Genomic DNA, 19,080 nt, shown 5'->3' with positions numbered 1-19,080 from the left:
GACATACTAAACTATGACTTTTTTGGGGCTTTCTCTTTCAACTTTCTCTGCTATGAGATTTTTTCTCTTTTTTCAACATACGATATAAGCAGACTTTTTTGGCTTTTTCAACGTACTACAATATTACATTTTTTGACAAACTCAACTATGTCCTTTATATGACTCTTTTTAACATTCTATTATATCACTTTTTGTACTATAACCTCTAAATGATTTTCTCAAACTTAATATACTATTTCTTTCTTTTTGACATATTCTACAAATTTTTTTCTAAACAATTAATTTTAGATGTATTATTTTAGAACTATGACTTTGCTTGCATGTTTAGACATACTATACAATTAGTTTTTAGGGATCTTTTAAAACATATTATGTTGACTTTTGTCAACATATTATGACTTTTTTCAAAATACTATACTGAGACTTTATCACTTTTATTGATATACTATAATTTGAATTCTTTCGACATACTATACTATTACTTTTTCAACATGATAGGCTATTCCTTGTTCGGAGTTTTCCTATCATTTCTTTGAAAAACTTAATAATTGTAATTATATTACAGCTTTTTTGATATACTGTGACTTTTTTCGACATACTAAACTTTTTTCTGAATTACTAAACTGATTTTTTATGCTTTTCTATACAATTATTTTTTATGACTAACTTTACCAGGACTTTTAAAGACTTAAGATAATATGACCTTTTATGACTTACTATGACTTACATTTGTGACTTTTTTTAAGACATACCAGTATTCCTTTAGAACACTCAAAACTGAAAAAAGCAGTCATCTGATGTGCGGTCTAAAACCAGCTGATATTAATAAGACAAACGGCAAAAGTATGAACGTTTATTTGTAATACTTGAACAGTTAAAATGCAATATCTGTACAAATTCAACACTGATGACCATGTATCCCCAACTTTTCATTTGTAATAAATGCTGTCAACCAGAAATTGGCAATCCAAAAATATTTTGGTTGTCAGCCCTGAACACATTTCACAGTTTATAAAATAAATAAAAATCATGGTTTGTAATTGCATCAAAGTATGATGCATCTCATTGTTTTTCCTTTTTTTATGTTTATCCTTTGAAACGAGTACAGGTCAGGCTCTTTTACTTCTTCAGGAGTTCATGTGTTGGCAACAACATAATATATGAACCCCAATAAGTGGTATTTAAAAAAGCTGGGTTTTTAATCGGTGAAAGAACACTAATATTGGTTTAAAAGAAATGAAAACATTATGAAAACCATAAAAAATGTTGGATTCCCAGAGTATATCAATTAGTCATGAACTGATGTTATTAAAAAGAAAGCCTTTGATATGTTTAAAATGATAGGAATTAACCATGTCACTGTACAATTACTATAAATATATACAGTATGAATGAAATGACTCGTAGAGACAAAACCACAGCAACTCTGCAAGTCTATAAAGCTGTTTAGTCTCTTTGGGCTCAGAGCACCAAAATGCAGAAATACAAAATGAGCAACTAGCGGGTGAAAACAGCGGAGCATTTAGCTGCCAGAGCCAGTTATTTTTCTACGGGCTTGATTGAAATGAAACCAGAAGAGTTAAAGTAGACTGAATATTGAACATGCATTCATCAACACGAATCCAAATTTCTCTTTGCCCTTTCCATAAGTACAGTAAAACACATGTGCTCTTCCTCCCTCATACCAAACTTCTAACTAACCCTTTAGAGAGCCCTGTCAGTGGGAGCAGCGGCAGGTCAGAGGTGGTGGCAGGACCGGCAGAGGCCTCCCACCTATTTTAGGAAAACTGACATTCAACACTCAACCTTGGGACCCTCAATAAGCAATCTCAAAGGCTGTTCCCAAGCTTGCCTGTGCCTTTGTTGGAATAATCTTGACATTGCACAGTTCACCGCTGCTCTATGGTGTGACGCTTCCCAAAAGTTCAGGGGTCAGGTAGCCGTCCGGTGTTGGCATGATTTTTGGGATGATCAGTTGGGGGGCAGGTATTGAGTTTGGTCTCAGTAAGAGGCTGTTCTGCCGGCCAACACCCTCTACAATGGTGTAGACAGGAGCAGGGGGAAGAGGGGACATGGGGGTGGTATCTGATTTCTGGTAACGCGACAAAGATGGTGAAGAACTCAAGACTTCTCCAGTCTGGCAGGTTTCACTCATATCTCCTGTGGACAACATGGGGCTCATTTTACCTGCGTTGAGCTCTGAGGTGTAACCTCCATGATCTGGATTCACCACCATGAGCTGAAACTCTTTCTTCTCTTTCCCCACCATGATGTCTTTCCCAATGCTTTTTACCATCTCAGCCTGTTCTTCAGGTGACAACAACACCTTGCCAGATGACCTCACCTCACTCACCTGGGTGTACAGCGCCTCTCTGCCCGGTGCTACAACACGAGGCTCCCCAGTGGCGGGGCTCTGGGCCTCGGCGCTTGGCTCACAGGTGGTTGGGCACAACGGTTCCTTACTGTGGGTTTGATTTGGGATGAGACCAATGAAAGGTGACGGTTCCGGGTCACTGGGTAGATCTGGGTCGCAGCAGCTGGCCCGGCCCGAGTCGTCGTCTCTGAAGCCGATGGAGAAAGGAGAGCAGTTGGAGGACAGGGAGCGCTCCATGAGACAGTCCGTGTCCAGGTCTGTCAGTCTGTCGTTATGCTCTTCAATGTCGATATCGATGAACTCCACCCAGGGGTCGTTGTTGTACAGCTCCGGCCTCAGTTCAGGGGGGCCACTCAGAATGGACGTCAACTCCTTCAGCTTCCCTTTCTGTGAGATTAACAAAATATAGTTGATAAACTCAAGAGTCACATTCAGCTGGTGAGTTAGGTTGGCTGCTTCAGGTATAATTACAGTTCAATATGCGTTCGGTCTTATTTTTGTAGGTTTTCTGTCAGTAATGTAACATTGTTCTCAACAATGTATTTGCTCAGAACTGGTACATAAAAAGACACAAGCAGTCTGAAGGTTTTAAACATGCCCAAAGGTTGGCCAAACATTTGGAAACAAAAAGGTTCTTCATGGTTCAACTTTGATCTACTATACTAACCGTGCGCACACAGCTTGGATCAGCTAACTTTACAAATAAAACAGTTTGGATAGTCTGAATAAACTGTTACTGTGTAAAACCTGTCTGATCATCTAACTGCTCAAGTTTCTTGCCTTTTCAGACGTCATTGTAGTGATGCAGCATGTACCCAGAAACTACTTTGTACATTATAGTTCTAACTAGGTTTCCTTAAAGGGTAAACCCAAAAAACAGAAAATATTTTTTTAAGATACAACATTGTGAACAACAGAACACACATGAGTATCCACCTTCCCCACAGAAACACCTCTATGCCTGACCAACCCTTACAAAGCTCAAAGCAAAACAAAAAGGAGAGAAACAAACAACGTAACAGATGAGCAAGGAAATAAATATCCCAAAACCTTTTTGAGTTTCTAAAACTTCCCCACCACAATGGACTCAAACTGAATTTAGTTAGTGGTGCTCAAATCATCACAAAATGACCTGTACGTTTGGGACTTATCTCAACATATTACACAAACCTCACTATTGAGTATGGATGGGTACAAGCACCAGATTAACAGATAGACATATATAGATAGACATGGCAAGTTCTCGTCAACTTTTACAGTAGAACAATAGAAAGCATCCTGACTGGAAACAAATTGGCTTGGGATGTGCACGGCCCAGGACAGGAGGGCTCTCCAACGGGTTAATTGGTGATATTGGAGAAGTGGGGTGCCTGCGCAGAGTCCAAAGAATACTTGAAGACAATAGCCAGCCAAAACCTGTTCGCCCTGCTGCCGCCTGGCAAGCAACACAGACGTATTCGCTATCTTATCACCAGACTACAGAGCAGTATCTTTTCTTAGGCTGACATTTCTCAACTAATCCGCTGCATGTTTTTGTTTAGCTTTTTAGCTCTTCTAGCATACCAGGACTACAACTTACATTGTATTGTGCAACCCTGTGTTTGAACATGTACCTTAGCTATCTATGCATTGAAAAAGATATGGTGTCCCACGGTGAAGACGGTTTTATTTAGTATTGGCCTGAAAATGAGACATTATTCTCATATATCAAAATTAAAATATCTCCACGAAACTGTTCTGTGAGCCTGAAAATGGTTTCCCTTTTACATTTTGAATACAGAGTGTGCTAGTAAGTTATGACAAGTCATGGTCGAGCATAATAACATCTAGATGAATACCTTGAGTAGTTCAGGGTCAATTCCTCGTATTTTAGGTCCAGGAACAGGAGGCAAAAGAATAACCATAAACCTTAGGGAAGAAAAAAGGCGTGTGAAATTTGACATAACACAAATGCAAACAGGAAACAAAACACACTTGACTTAAGATCTCAGTATAAACATTGCAGAGCTGATATGCAGAATGTCTCACTTGTCCACACATTGAAAGATAACACAGACACTGAGGCAGTTTATCAAGGTCTAGCAGCCCACACAGTGTGCTGGTCACTGAGCAGCATACTGCACTCTCATTTATCCAAGCTTTTATAAACCTTCCAGTCCTACACAGGAATCCGAATGGTTGTAAAATTCTTACTTCTCCTGCTGCGATATGATAACTAACATCAGGATGGTCACTAAGCACAAGGCACCAAAGACGAGCAAGGCCACCACTGGGAATTCCGACACTGGGAATTCCGACACTGGGAAAAGAAATGCACACAAATTCACATATACTTTAAGGGTAAGTGGTATTTTTCTGGAGCCTATTGTTCCATGTTTTCGTGTCTAAGTGACTAATGGGCACAATGGGTCCAGTAGTGAGGGATAACATAACCAGTAGAAACAAAACGAGCTGCGAGGGCAAAGTTCTGCTCAAGGAAAAGTCTCGCTGTGATATCTGAATCGGGCAGCAACAGGTCCCACTCTTTACAGCCTTCGTCCTCTGTGGGCAGAGGGTGACAGCACCAACAGGAACACCACCAGTCTCCTAAGCTCTGTGGCCTTGCAGCAGCTGGTTCACCCTAATCTGCTTGTTGTTGTAGGAGCGCTTCATCCGAATTCTCTGGCATAAATAAATAGGGGCAGCCATGGAATTCAACGACCTCATCCACGTTGTCGAAATCATCTAAGTGTTTAGCTATGAAATTGAAAATCTTTTAGATAACACTAAGTTACGCTTTATGTACTCCAAAACAAAACTTCAAGCCCCGCTGCACTCGCAGTGACTCAGCCGTTGTCTTCCGGCAATATGTCACCTTGTGAGATTTCAGAATCAGACTTCTCCATGAGCGAGACACTTTCCATCATGTTGTTAGTCACTTAAAATAACAATCAGAGCCTGTCAGTGGCAAAAACAAACCCTTTTAGTGGACGTAAAGGAAGGTTTGCCCAGGTAGGATTGCATTGCAGCCCATGAGCAGCTGCCGTCTACATTGTTTTCGCTCAATACTGGACTCATTTCAGAAATTGTTGTCCCCGTTAAGGCTCGGTTGTACTTTCCGCAAGACATGAGCTGACACTAACTTGTGAAAAGGAACAGATCTTTTATACTCTGTGCAGGTTTCTCCTTGCGTCAAACCAACATTCTCAAAACTCCACAAAGTTCTCTATTTTCCGTGCGTCCGCGTCGTTGGAAAATGTTGGATGTGCACGGTGAGATGTCAATTTGGCCGTGCGGACCTTCACAACTCTCGCAGACGTGGCAAGCATAAATCACGCTTTAGTCAGTTAGACACAAAAACATGGGGAAATAGAGCCCAGGTTTAAAAAATAACAAAAGTTACCCTTTAATATATCATATCATCAAAATAGATAAACAGATAAATGAAAAACTGGCAGTGAAAGGCTATGTTTAGGTTTTATGTAGACAAATGTATAAAGCACAGAAGCCATTTTCAGAAATACATAACATTGCTGGTTTTATCTGTCTGTTAACGTAATGGCTCTGTCCTTCATACATAAAATGTTTGCATGTCTGAAAGGGGATTTAGAATAACCTGGTTTAGACCTGTAGATACCTGGATCCCTCTGATAAATGCTTTAATTATTATTGTATTAATATCCTTAAATGTTTAATATTGTGTGTTTGTGTGCTTCATAACTAATATCTATCGTGCACTGCCCGTCATAATGGCGTGCACTGGGGCCCGTTGTAACTATTTGATGGCTCGCCATGTAATTCAATAAACACTACACACATTTATGTTCCCCACAGAATGAACTGTAAACATATTGGTGGTGCCCATACTTTGATTTATGACCAAACACCTGAAATACTAATGTAAGAGTCAACTTCTACTTTACTGTTTGAGAGGGAACACTGTTTGTAGCAGCAGGACAGAAGAGTCTTTAAGAAATATGAGACATGTCTTCAAAAAGAAAGTAAATGATAAGAAACGTGTTCTTCTGCTTGTTTTTTTTGACAAGTGCAATAGCTTACTGTGTCTCATCAATGCAAAATTCACAAATATTTAGGCATTATTTAGGCATAAAATGGGGCTGGATTCACTCATGGCTACTGGTTCATTCTGATCACAGCATTAAGAAGATCACACAGGAACCACCGTTTTAATGCACGGGCTTAGCGGGGGCTCAAGCCCTAAAAAGACATAAAATCTCAACCTCAAGACATAAAATAAAAATAGAAAATAAAAATATCTAACTGTAGTTGAGTCGTGTTGGTGCTTGAGGGAGTGGTGGAGGGCATTAATAAAGTGGTAGCCCCGGGGCTCATGCTACTTTAATTTGGCCTTGTACACATATAACCATGTAGTGATTCTGATGCTCATCAGAGGAGGGGGGGGAGCTGTTAGGTGAAAGCAGAGAGGTCTTTTAATGGTGACAAGGACATTTAGCTGCAGCTTCTGCAGGAATAATTCAAAAAACCTTTTTTATGGCGTTTGTAAGAGCTTTTGTCATCCAGCCTGTAAACATTTGCAGTGCGTGTTTACCTTTAAATGGAACGTGCACAATTACAGAGTCACTGAACGCTCCAAACTCTTTTCCACCCAACATTTTGCACCGGACGTGAACCTCGTGATTGACGTCAGTCTGAAGCCCATAAATAGACCGATGTGTGCTTTTCACAAGGTCGACCTGTGGTGATAAAAACAAGGTTTAAATACGAGAAGCGGTGCTGCAGCATCACAATTGTCTCGTCTAAGAAACATTCATGTTTCATTTTGACAATAATAAAAAGTTGACTATAATAATCAATCAATATATATTGAAAATAAACTGTGCTGAAGTTAACTGATGCACATGCATGTATGATTTAATATGATACTAAAATTCCACTGAGGTTGTATTTAAGCACACTGAAATGAAACACCCACCTGTTCCCACAGGTCAGAGTTGACATTGCGGTACTGGACGTCGTAATGCAGCGTCATCCATCCCATCGCCACGTCTGCAGACTGGGGCGGTTTCCAGCTCAGCATGATATCATAGTAAGTGCCGGTGGAGCTCACATTCAGCAGGGTCCAGTTCAAGCCGACTGGAGGATCCGGTTGCACTGCAGGCCAGAATGTAATTTTATCACCAGCAAGTCAACAAAGACAAGAGTGTATTACTACAGTTTACACATGTGTATTCATTAGTTGGAGTCTGAGAGTCTCTTCTGGTTTCAGGCTTTCCAACAGATTTTGGAACCTGGCTGCAAGGATTTGTTCCTTTTCAGACACAATAGTATTTTCAAGGTCAAACACTCATGTTTGGGAATAAGACCTGGCTCACAGTTTCAGTTCATTCACTGTCCCGTTGAAACAGGACACGGTTTTTCCCAAACTGCTGCCACAAACTAGGAAGCACACTACCGTCTAATACGTATATCATTGTAGCATTGAGTATTTATAACAGCCAACAGCAACTGCTGCCCCTAATGCTTTGACAGTTTGCAAATATTTAAGACTCGTGGCATATACCATACAAGAGTAGATCTATTTATCTTGAGGATATAGACAAAAGTTTAGACTCTTCGGAGAGACTGATGCTTGTGAAACAGTAGCTCATCTGGAAGTTGGGGAAGAGCATTGAAACTTTACCAGGGTGCCAACAAATCCTATCTTTAAACTTTTGAGCGGAAAGTAGCGGAGGAATATGGGAAAGCCTTATATGGGCTTTTAATCCCATTTTTTAAATGAACTTTCTTTAGATCTGTATCATGACAGCTGCAGAGTGAGGCAGCAAACTCACCGATCTCATATACGTCGAAAAGGTTCTCATCATAGAGGATGGCTTGATCCCTCGAGCGGAGCTGGACACTGTAATATGTCCATACGGATGTGTGGTTCTCATCGAAAAAGCACTCGTTTGGCCTGTCGGTGCTGTAGTAAGGACACTCACTCCACTCTTTGGAGGAATTAGGGGGGGGTCTGCAAGGGGGTGAGACCAGGTACATTTAAGAAAACAGCATGAACAAGTAAGAAAATCCACTCAAAGCAATTATTAAATATTTTTGGGCACTTTCATAAGCATGCATAAACATTTAGTCGGTTATAATCAGCTGTGGTGCGGTTGAACCTCTGGTGAGGTTTGTTTGGGCAGTTGTGAACAGACCAAAACTACAATGTAAGACTCCTTTGTACACGCCCTTCAGCATATCTGCTTTCTAATTTGATCCGCTTAAATTTGGGCAAACCGATCCAAGCTGAATAGAATACAAACCAAAAGTATATGGCTTGTGACAGCGCGCTTATAAATGAGTTTATGATTACGGCTGATCCCTCTACTCCTGATTAAAAACTGATTTAGAAAGTCCTGATTCAAATTTATCGATTCAATTTATGAAGATTAAACACATATCAGACCCTGATATTGCATAAACGTGAAAGTATCTCTTAGGATTTATCCGGGGAAATTAAAACAACTACAAATAAGCAACATTGTTGTTTTCTTTTGCATAAAAAAATTATTCTATTACTATTGTGAGCATTTGTTTTTACTACAATATATGTCTTCATTGAAAGCAGTGGACTTGAGGCTGAATACCAGACACGGTAGGGACTAACACATTATCGGGTTTGGGTTTTTTTTTGTGGGAAGTTGGTTAATGGTATCTATTCAATACTAGAGAATCCCTACTATGCCCATAGATATAACATACCTCACAAAGTGTAAGCCTGAACTGGACTTTTGCCTTGTCAACATAGAGTGAGCAGGTGCGCCACATACCAGATAAGGCTTGCATGCCAGTTGTAAAAGCAGTGATGCTGCTGAACCTTGAAAATGTGGGTGAAGAGGGGATTTGTGAAGTGGTTTACGAGTCAACTGTATCTTACATTTACTTACATCTACATGCATTCTCTAACAACTGACACTTATTTCCTTGCTTGAATTATTCTACTCTTTCTTTAATTGTAATTATTACCTGTCTTTTACTCTGATGCACATTATTCAAAAGGCCTGTAAAGTCATGACTTATGTTTTAATGACTACATTATTTGTACTCTGCCAAGTTGTATCCTTCTCCTCTCTTTCTTCTTTTTGTATCTGTTACCTTGATTTGCTTGAACAGCACAGAAAAGGCACATCTTTTTGTTCGTAAAATTTTCTCCCCTACTTTTTGTTAATGTAGAATAAGCGGAGATCTCCCGGCTCGGAGAGGCTCTGGGAAGTGCCGACATTCCATCTGCAGCGGAACGTCTCCATGTTGGTGGAGACGCAACTGGTGATGTGTGGGTGTTTCTGGGTGAGGACTGTCGGGAACAGAGAGAGCGAGGAAGTGAGAGGGACAGAGAAACATAATCTTATCATCATCACATCTCATTCTTTTTGATGCTGCATGAATCTGTTTCGCTTTCTTTTTGGTGTTGCAACTGATTGTTATGATCGTGATGTGACGATGCATCACTTCAGTGACGGGATAATAACTGTAACCTAAATCCAGTGGGCGCCCCAGCCACAGGGAAAATGTCTACATTTTCCTGGAAGTAATTTTACGGCTCTTCTTGCGAAAGCAGCAGCTGGAGAGTTCACTGCCACGGCTCTGGTGGAATGAGCTTGTTTGATCTCTCTGTACTCAGAAACCCACTTGCACATGAAGTACTATGGGATCCTGTTTTACAGGCTGAATAAACTCAAACTGCGAGTGGACAGCATTTCTACAACACTCTTGCAGTAGACCTGTGTCCCATTTGTCTGTAGTGGATTCACACTGGCAAAGTGACAATATTAAGTGTAGTGTAGGGGAATAGAACACTACTGTCCCACGGAGAGATTGAGGGACAAAAATATGTATTAAGTAGTTGCATCGTAGTCACCATAAAACCGTTTCTGCAAAATCGATGATTTTGTTATTTTGACTGACGACTGTGAGTCTGACAGTGTTTTGGTGGGAAGAAAATAAGACTTTCTATAAGACAACATTTTTACAAAATAATCACTACGTAAGGTTCACCTAAGTGCATCTCACATAAGTGGACAGAGTTTGCTTAGAAAACTGTTTGTCTGATGTGGCCGAACTGGCCCTTTGAACAAAGAGGAGAGCTTTTTGACGCTGCATTAAGTAAACACTGCTGATTGTATTACCGGGAGGCTTTGAGATCAATAACTCCTGGGACAGCATGCAGACGCAGTCAGCTGACCACATCAACATGTCAAGAGAGGAACAACACACAGGCCCCTGCTGGCTGAGCACCAAGATGTGTAAAGAACAAGATGGCGCCTTCACAGCCGAGAGGCAGCACTCGGAGCAGATGATGAATACCTCTGGCCCGATTAGGGTGCTTCAGGGAAAGGGAGCCACAGGTTAAAAATAACCTGTTTACCAGATCCCCGACTCCTCCTCGGAACTCTGCTTAGCTCAGCATTAAGAGAAAAGGCAATTTGACACTCAGCCATGCGGAGCATTTATGCGGCTCATTTCATCATGATACATGTTAGTTGTGTGTGATGGGGAAATGTGTGGGAAATTGATTTATTATAATTTAGTTGGGGGCGTTTGAGAGTACTTGGGTATATTCCTGTTTTTGTATGATTATTATAAGAATTACATGAATTATTATTATTATTATTATTTAACATGACTGAACATGGAGATTGAAATAAATAAAACATCAAAGGCTGAGAGCGGCTGATTTGTTCAAGTACTGTTACTACCGAGCTAAAAAGAATTGTGAGATGATCTAAATTATCTCACGATTTCCTTTTGCCAAATTGTACAAAGGTAGCCGTTATTGTACAACACATTGTTGCTCAACACAATGCAATGTGTTATGCTACACATGAAAAACAAAACAAAACGGCTGGTCGGAAGATGCTGCGGGCAGTTTACCGCATTGGCATACTGTGGTTGTGGTGGATGGTGGCAGGGGTTCTCATCCTTGGTCCCATGTGAGGATGGTGTTAGGCAACAAAAGCACTTGGATGAAGAGAAATGTTGTGGTTTTTAGTTAAATGAACACGCCATGTTCAAGTCAGTGCTGACATTTTCTGTCCAAGACCTTGCACTTTCCCTGACCTTAAAGTCTGGGTAAAACCAACACACCACAGAAGAATGTGTTACTAAAAAAACGGAAAGTATATTAGATTAGGTTTCAGAATCTTGAAACAATAAGCAGTAATCCCTGCTCTGAAACGCTTGGAGCATGTCTGATGTTCTGAAACCACGCCCAACCACATGGCTGAGGTTTGATTACATATGTACAGTATAGTAACTATATAGTTTACAGTCTTCATATGGTTTCAGCTATTCACTTCTAACATGTATAATGTGTTTGAAGTGCTGTGAGGTTCTAAACAAATCAAACATGTTTAATCATGCTTTAGTTTAGACCAGCGCATCATTTACAACTAGAGCAGATATCGTAAGAAAACAAATGTCGGTGAACATTTCGTACGTTTTCCACCAACATTTTGCAAATTGCCACATAAATAACATTAAATATATTGTGTTTATAAAGAGTGTAATCCAAGTGTATTACATTCAGATACAAACATCATTTCAAGGAGACAGGGTTGCTTGTTTGATGACTATACTGTAGTGCTTTACAGATATTACATTACATATAAAACATGTATTTAACTTGTAAAATATGCACTTCTATAGATCTGAAGACCATGACGTAGTCAGAGTTAGCTCCACCTCCACCAGCTACAATATTAAAATGACATATGTTGTATGATATATACAGAGATGAAATGATTAGTCCGTCATCAGCAGCAATTTTGATACTAGCTTTTTTTTGTTGGTGCTTTAACTTGTCACATATGATAGTACATCTAATATATTTGGGCATTGAACTGCTGTTTGGACACAACATACACGTTGAAGATGGTATATTGGGCAGTAGAAAATTGTGATGGATGATTTTTACTACTTCTTTTACATTTTGTACCTTACACTTTTACCTGTTAGTATTTTTAAATTGTAGTTTTGCTACATTTAATTCACTATTGGATCTAAATACTTCTTCCACCACTGAGTAAGAGTGGCGAAAGTATCTAAAGAGAACGAAAAAATATTATTGCCCCATGATGCCTAATTCTGACCCAGTACAGCTGATCATAAGCTACTTGATCAACTTGCAAACCTTCATTGCTGTGCTTGTGTGCTTGTCACTGAATGTGCTTCTGTGTTTGCTCAACAGCTTCCAAACAGAGTTCACTCCAAGTAAGTAAACATGTGTGCAGTGGAAGCCGAGCACTTTCAGGTCACAGCCATAAAAGCCACAAAACACACACACGCACACACACACACACACACACACACACACACACACACACACACACACACGCTTTCCAAGCTTGTAATATCAATTTACAAGATCTTCTCATTACAGGACTTCACAAGAGACAAACTGCCACAAGCATAAGAAGTAAACATGTTTACATTAGCGTGACTTCTCTCTAAGTGCTGCAGAGTGCCCACAGTCTATTTCAGGGTGAAAGAAAACATCCTCGCTTACTCTGTTTTTCTAAGCCCAGATGTGTTTCCTCTTAGCTGTAATTTCCAAGGAAGGAAACAGTAGCTAGTATTAATGACCTTTGAAAGGACTCACTCATACCTCTGATCCCATATAGTAGCAGGTAGAACACAACAGGTTGCCTTTAGTGTGTGCTTTTCTGATTATAGCATCTAACAACATCTGGACAGCGTGCTGGTGGGAAGCCTTCATTAATGTCTTTACTGGGAGCACACAAGGCAAACGGATATTTGGAGAGTCACATGTTCAAACATCAATCAGTGCACTCTCTAGAGGAAATACCTCTTCCTCTGCATTTAGCAAAAGCCATTTCCTTCCTTGGCTGAGAGCCACTGTGCTCTCAACAGTGATTACTGAACATTTTGCTGACTCAACAAGCCTTCTGGGCAAAACATAAACATATTAGATAGAGAGGAAGGTTGTGTACGCCTGACAGTGAAGAGCGACAGCATGACCTTGCAATCGCATCGAGAACCAATGTCATGATTCCTGGGCGATACAAACAGTGGTGCTCAGGTGGTGAAGAGTAAGGATCACACGTTCCCCCCTCCAGGGGCCATTCAGTTCCCAGAAGCAGCAGCCTACCTCCTGCGGCTCCCGTTCAAAAGATCGGAGGTGAGAGGAGTTATTTTGAGCTACCACTGATCTAAAGTCCCAGTCCTTCTCTCGTAGACAATGTCGGTTGACAGACGGAGTACACACAAGGCTTCATTAGACATAAAACTCTTCTTAATACATTATACTCTTATTTTTATACCCTCTGTCTGCTAACGGTAGCTAGCTGGTAGCCTCTCTTCGAAAATACTAAGATCATGTATGTTCAATTTATATTTCGTCTTCAGTTACATGTCGTAGTTTCTCCCGAGCGGCTATTCACCACAGCAACGCCAGACAGTTTGAGACCGAATCACTCAACATGTGAAGTTTTGCAGGCTGTTAAAACTTGCTCACCAGGTCTGCATTAAAAACTCAGCTGAGGCGTCTCTGATTTCAATGAACAATTTGGCAGCGAGTTAAACGCTTGAACTCACTTATTATTCTACAGGGGGAAATATGGCCGTCGGAACACAGCAGCCGAGTTAATTTAAAGGCATGAAACTAATAAAAACTAAGAAGCAGGAGAACTGGGGAAGAGGGGAAAACATGCTCCGTTCACACCTCCTCTAAACTATACTGACAGTATTATGTAACAAGACCAAACACAGGATGTCCGCATGTGACTTTAATGGTCAATGACACCTAATTTATATCTATGGATAAAATACAACCCATGTATGCAAATACAGAGCCCTTCCACTGCCACTGAGGGGCTGTTTTGTACAAATCAAACGGGGCACGGACACACTGAACAGCTTCCCATTGTTCTGCAGTAGAGTACTCTCTGCTCTCTAGAGTTCCTGGAAAGCCACTTCACTAGAAATCTGTTGGCAGCTCTCTGTGGCTCTTTGTGCGGAGGGCTTCGCTGTTGTGCAACACAGTTCACATTCATTTGAATGTTAAAAAGAACACAGCAACAATGCAGCAATACGTGTTTTATATTGTGCTTGTTTTGTCCTGTGGCCCATTTAAAACAGATGTGTCTGAACGATTAGTTCCATCTGCTGTTGTGCAATTTCTCTCGTAGAAACCAAAACCAAGATTAACAAGAAAGCATAATCAAGTCTACACACAGAAGTTGCACACATTACACAAGATGCTATAAACATAATTTCAAATCAGTCTGAAACATTCAAATGCCAACAATCTTTTTTTTTTTTATTCTAATCTATAGATATTCATAAACATACCTTGCTCAGAGGCTGATTCCATTGCTGAGAAAGTGAAGATGTGAAGGAAGAAGAAGAGCACGGTGAGAGCGGCTGCCATGGTGTTGAGCTGTGGAGGAAACATGTGGCGAATGTTAGTTTTTCAGTGCATTCCACCCGGCTGCACCGCAGAGCCCATGAAGGCCCACCCCACTACCACCATTAAACACTCCTTAACTTTTGTTTTCAAAGGAGAGGCTGAGTACACCCGCGATACAACTGTATAGAGTCACAGAACTGGAAAGTGCTTCAGACATCAAGTGGCATTCAGTTTGCAAACCTCGCTCTTGTGCATACACGGCAGCCTATTTGTCAGGTTGTTCTGTATCCTGACATTCAGCTGGAGGAGGGCTGTTCCCACGTTGCTAAATACTTGGAACGCTTTAGGACAGACAACTGAGAGACGGAGTGCTGTGTGAACATGTTAAACCTGTTACACTGAATAATATTTACTGCTCTACAGTATTCAAGTCCTTCAGCTTTGGGATTTATTTGACTACTACATGTGAAGTTACAACTGTAGTTGCTTTAAAATGATCTTATTTCAGATTATAATCAAAGTAATTTTACTTAATGACACTTTATCTGCTCTGTTTCTACACTTATACTGACTTCTACTTTTCAACTGCATTCACTGCTTTCACATTATGTTTGTACTTCAACTACTACTTTCAATTCCTTTCAGCAGCTTCACTTCGAGTACTTTCATTTCAGTCAGTGCCACTGACTCTTTTCAGCACTTCACTTTTAATTACCACTTCCACGACTTTCAGAAACCTTTTTTCAGTGTTTACACTTCAACCGACATTCGTGCTTTGTTTACGCTTACTATTCACTTCTTTCAGCACAATCACTTCAACCTTGTTTACTTACTACTGAAACAACTACTGGCACTTCCTAAATACTTCACTAATTCTGTTCAAACTCTCACTTCATATATATAGTAGGACCAGCATGTCTAAATCGGAATCTGAGGATGTTTTATTCATATTATCTTTGTGGTATTCACACTGTTTATACTTCCTGGGAAAAAAAACAGTTTTGTTCTAGACGTGACATCCATTTCCAGCCAACACTTCTGGGTTCCCACCAGTAAATGTGCAATCCACCCCCACTACATCCTGGGCCTTGTTTAGATCTGGTTCACTGAACCTTGGATTCAAAACATTTTCATCTTGTAAAGCAGAGTTGGGCTCTTTGTGAGCTTGTTATTAGGATACCCAAGGTCTTTCTCCGCCTGATTTATTGTTTAAAATATCTAGGGGTGTCCCTGACTAAGAATTTAGATAGTTAAATCTGATTGGTCAAGTCTTGCCTATAGTCAACTGATCATCAATTTGTCTTGTTTTGTTTTGCGTGCTCATTAACGTCTGTTTACGTTTAAGAATAATGGACAGCGCTTTATGCTGAGAGACGCAGTTTTTTTCTCGTGCTTGTTTTTGGTGGTTGTGAATAGAACTTTATGTCCATATTCCATCTTCCCCATTGTATCGATCCGCAGACAGAAGAGAAACGACAGAGGGAAGAGACAGTCAACGGGAGAGATGTAAGCCGAAGTGCCAGTGCTCCGATAGCGCTATATTCATATAGCAAATAGTCAATTCATTAATAGATTGATGAAAACAAAATTAATTGAAAATACATTTATCATGCAAACTTCCAAACATTGGCTGGTTTCAATTTCTCAAATGTGTGGATTACTGAGCTGTTGATGTCATTATACTGAGCGAATGCCTCTTGAATTTAACGTTTGTCTATTTTAAGGAGACTGTTCACAAGCGCACGTGTTGTGTTTGATTGTGGTGTGTCACCTGACTTTACATACATAAAATCATACAACCTATTAATGATTTACTGGAGTTGTTTTCCTAATGTCCTCACTTACTGACACTGACTTGTGTAAGTTTTGGCGGAGTCTACTGTGTTAGTTCAGTGTGTTTGCTCTTACTTTCACAGCTCTACGTTGAAGTGCAGATGGAGGACGTGCAGTGTCCTCATAGTTTATTATATCATACTTTATAATACAGTCATTTTGTCATTTTTAGGGTTGTAACGGTTTGAGATTTTCACGGTACGATAAACACTAAAGTTGAATGGTACACAGTACTACATTGTTGTTATCATCATCATCATTTGTATTATTATTAATTATTAATTAAATTATTATTAATGTCCCTTAAAGGAATAAGAGCAAAATGATAATAATAAACAAAATTAATAAACCTGATAAAAAACAGCGTGCAACTATTATATAACTGAAGAGTGTTAGTTTACATGTTAGCAGCACTATAGCATGTTAAGTTAACTACTAGATGAAAAATAACAGCTGTGAGCTTTTTTAATAATATTCTTTGATTATTATATTAAGATATACTGTTGGTGTGTGACAGCGCAGCCAGACTGCTCCTGTCTGAACCTTTAACTCACTTACTGTGAGTTTCTTGATTTACAGTAATTGTTTTTTATATCTTGATTTCCAGTGAAACTATTGTGTTTTTCAAAACACCAAAAAAGAAGGGTTGGATACGGATTTATGAACAAATTAGGTTTTTTTTCAATCGCTAACTCACTAAAATGAGATAAAGTACAACTAGTGAAACTGACATGAAGAGACAAAACCCTCTGCTCAAGTGTCCTAAACTCTAAACACATTTAGTCACAGCATTATTACCTTGTAATCTCTGCTCACCAGTGTTGAGAACAGACATCTGGGATTCCTCATGCTGATTAGACACACCAACAGACTCAACTACCCTCAAAGCGTCACAGCACACACTCTGTTCAGATCAACAGGTGCGGACTTTACAAACAGGCTCAGGGTCATGACATGAAGTTTGGGAAAACTTGTAGAAAAATGTAAATGTACTTTAGTGACATTTAGACTAATTTTCATACACAGACTTTAAAAAAACAACGGATCCCATACAATCCATCTTGAGCTTGTTCTGTGCTCAAGCAAATACAAAAGTGTCCCTGAGAAGTTGACCACACAAAGGTCATGACGATTGTCTGTGTTCACTGTTACATTGACTGATGTGTTGGCAGAAGATGTAATGCATCCTCATTTATGAGTCAAAATGTTTGGGTGTTAAATCTTTTTCTGCAAAGTAACAGGGGACTAACAGCCATCAAGCGTATAATGCAGTTGCCATAACATTAAACCAATTACATTTGTACTATTGATTCATCTGTCACTAAAATGTCATAAACAAAACAAAAGCCCAATACAATGTCTTAACCCTCAAAGTTATGTCTTTTGTCTGAGCAACACGAGACAAAGAAAAAGAGGAAATCCTCAACAGTTGCAGAGTCAGACATCGTAAATATTCGGGGCTCAGCCCACCGAGGGGGGGTCCAGTGGCCCTGCGAGTGATGACATTTCCCATTAATGGCAGCTATATCCACTATTTTTCAAACCTAGATAATAGAATGTCTAAAAATCTGCACATCAATTGGGAAAACCATGATAGTTGCCAAGTTAAAAAATCCCATTAGAGTCCACATCCTGTTTTGCATCTAATTGTTCTCCAACTGTCTCCATTATTCTGATGCCAGACTGACCCTCACAATTAAGAAGTTGGTACGAGGGAAACTTTGGCATTTTGATTGGACAATTACACAAACAAATATCAAAAATAGTCTCCATTTAATGTTGGGTCGATGACACAATTGATTAATCAACTAACTGTCTCAGTCCTGAGTATTTTTCTTTTGAAGAAATGAACAAACAGTATTTCCCTTTATAATTGCACCATAATAAAGTAACTTAACTCTCTTGAGTCTTGACTTAAATACAAGTCACTCACTCTCCACCCTTTACCGACTTGACTTGTCACATTTAAACATCGATAAGCTGCTTTAACTTCTTACTACTTTAACTGTTTCTTCACTGCAGTTTCGGTTTAATGAGTTTGTTTTAAATCCGCTTCACGGTTGACGGGTTTCCCCCCAGTGCGCTCCCTGCGATTGCGCAAGATTCGTGACACGATAACACGCATCAAGAAGTAAAAGCCGACAGTATAAGGCTGTGAACGTGTTAATGTATAATTACATGTCACACACTATCAGAGGCAGTCTGTTCACGTTACCACATGCTGCACCGACACGAGAACTAACTCACCGCGGCGGGGAGGTGGACAGCAGTCTGCACCTTGTCCTCACAGGTTTCCTTGGAGAAACAGCACCATCGAGCTCCAACAATCCTTGTGAACAAACCGCAGACACCCCGTAAAATCAACCGAGAGTATGTTTAACTGAGACCTATTCGGTGTGGTGACTCAGTCGTGGAAAACCCTGCCCCTCTGTCGGTGCTGCAGCGCGCACATCTGTAACGTCCACCCTGTGGTTCCGGCGGCAGAGAGAAGGGCGCCATCTGCCGG

The 19,080-nt window shown here is 40.1% G+C and overlaps 1 protein-coding gene across 2 annotated transcripts; it reads right to left on the bottom strand.

The window, feature by feature from the left end:
* Positions 1–839: 839 nt before the first annotated feature.
* Positions 840–18,989, bottom strand: ghrb (growth hormone receptor b). 2 transcript variants are annotated; one of them, XM_031855745.1, is made up of 9 exons: positions 18,822–18,989; positions 14,684–14,771; positions 9,533–9,668; positions 8,167–8,345; positions 7,308–7,486; positions 6,924–7,068; positions 4,568–4,673; positions 4,213–4,282; positions 840–2,761 (listed from the first exon to the last, which is right to left on the bottom strand). In XM_031855745.1, exons 2-9 carry the CDS (start codon positions 14,760–14,762, stop codon positions 1,901–1,903), a joined length of 1,755 nt encoding a protein of 584 aa, XP_031711605.1. In that variant the 5' UTR covers positions 14,763–14,771; positions 18,822–18,989; the 3' UTR covers positions 840–1,900. The 2 variants fall into 2 exon arrangements, with proteins under 2 accessions (XP_031711605.1, XP_031711604.1); XM_031855744.1 differs by lacking the exon at positions 18,822–18,989 and having other exon boundaries at positions 14,684–15,505.
* Between the last annotated feature and the right edge of the window lie 91 nt (positions 18,990–19,080).

This window comes from Anarrhichthys ocellatus, unplaced genomic scaffold (genome assembly GCF_004355925.1).
Source record: "Anarrhichthys ocellatus isolate YVR2014 unplaced genomic scaffold, GSC_Weel_1.0 scaffold16, whole genome shotgun sequence".
Taxonomy (NCBI): domain Eukaryota; kingdom Metazoa; phylum Chordata; class Actinopteri; order Perciformes; family Anarhichadidae; genus Anarrhichthys; species Anarrhichthys ocellatus.
The sequence above is the reverse complement of the archived record's forward strand: the minus strand, read 5'-3'. Positions and strand labels throughout refer to the sequence as shown.

Bases quoted from the DNA above. Each gene is read 5' to 3' on its own strand.
- ghrb (XM_031855744.1), bottom strand. From the start codon at position 14,786: ATGTTTCCTCCACAGCTCAACACCATGGCAGCCGCTCTCACCGTGCTC. The intron at 7,487-8,166 runs GTGAGTTTGCTG...TCTGGCCTGCAG, and splicing joins TTTCGACGTATATGAGATCG to TGCAACCGGATCCTCCAGTC. The intron at 7,069-7,307 runs GTGGGTGTTTCA...TTATCACCACAG, and splicing joins ACTCTGACCTGTGGGAACAG to GTCGACCTTGTGAAAAGCAC.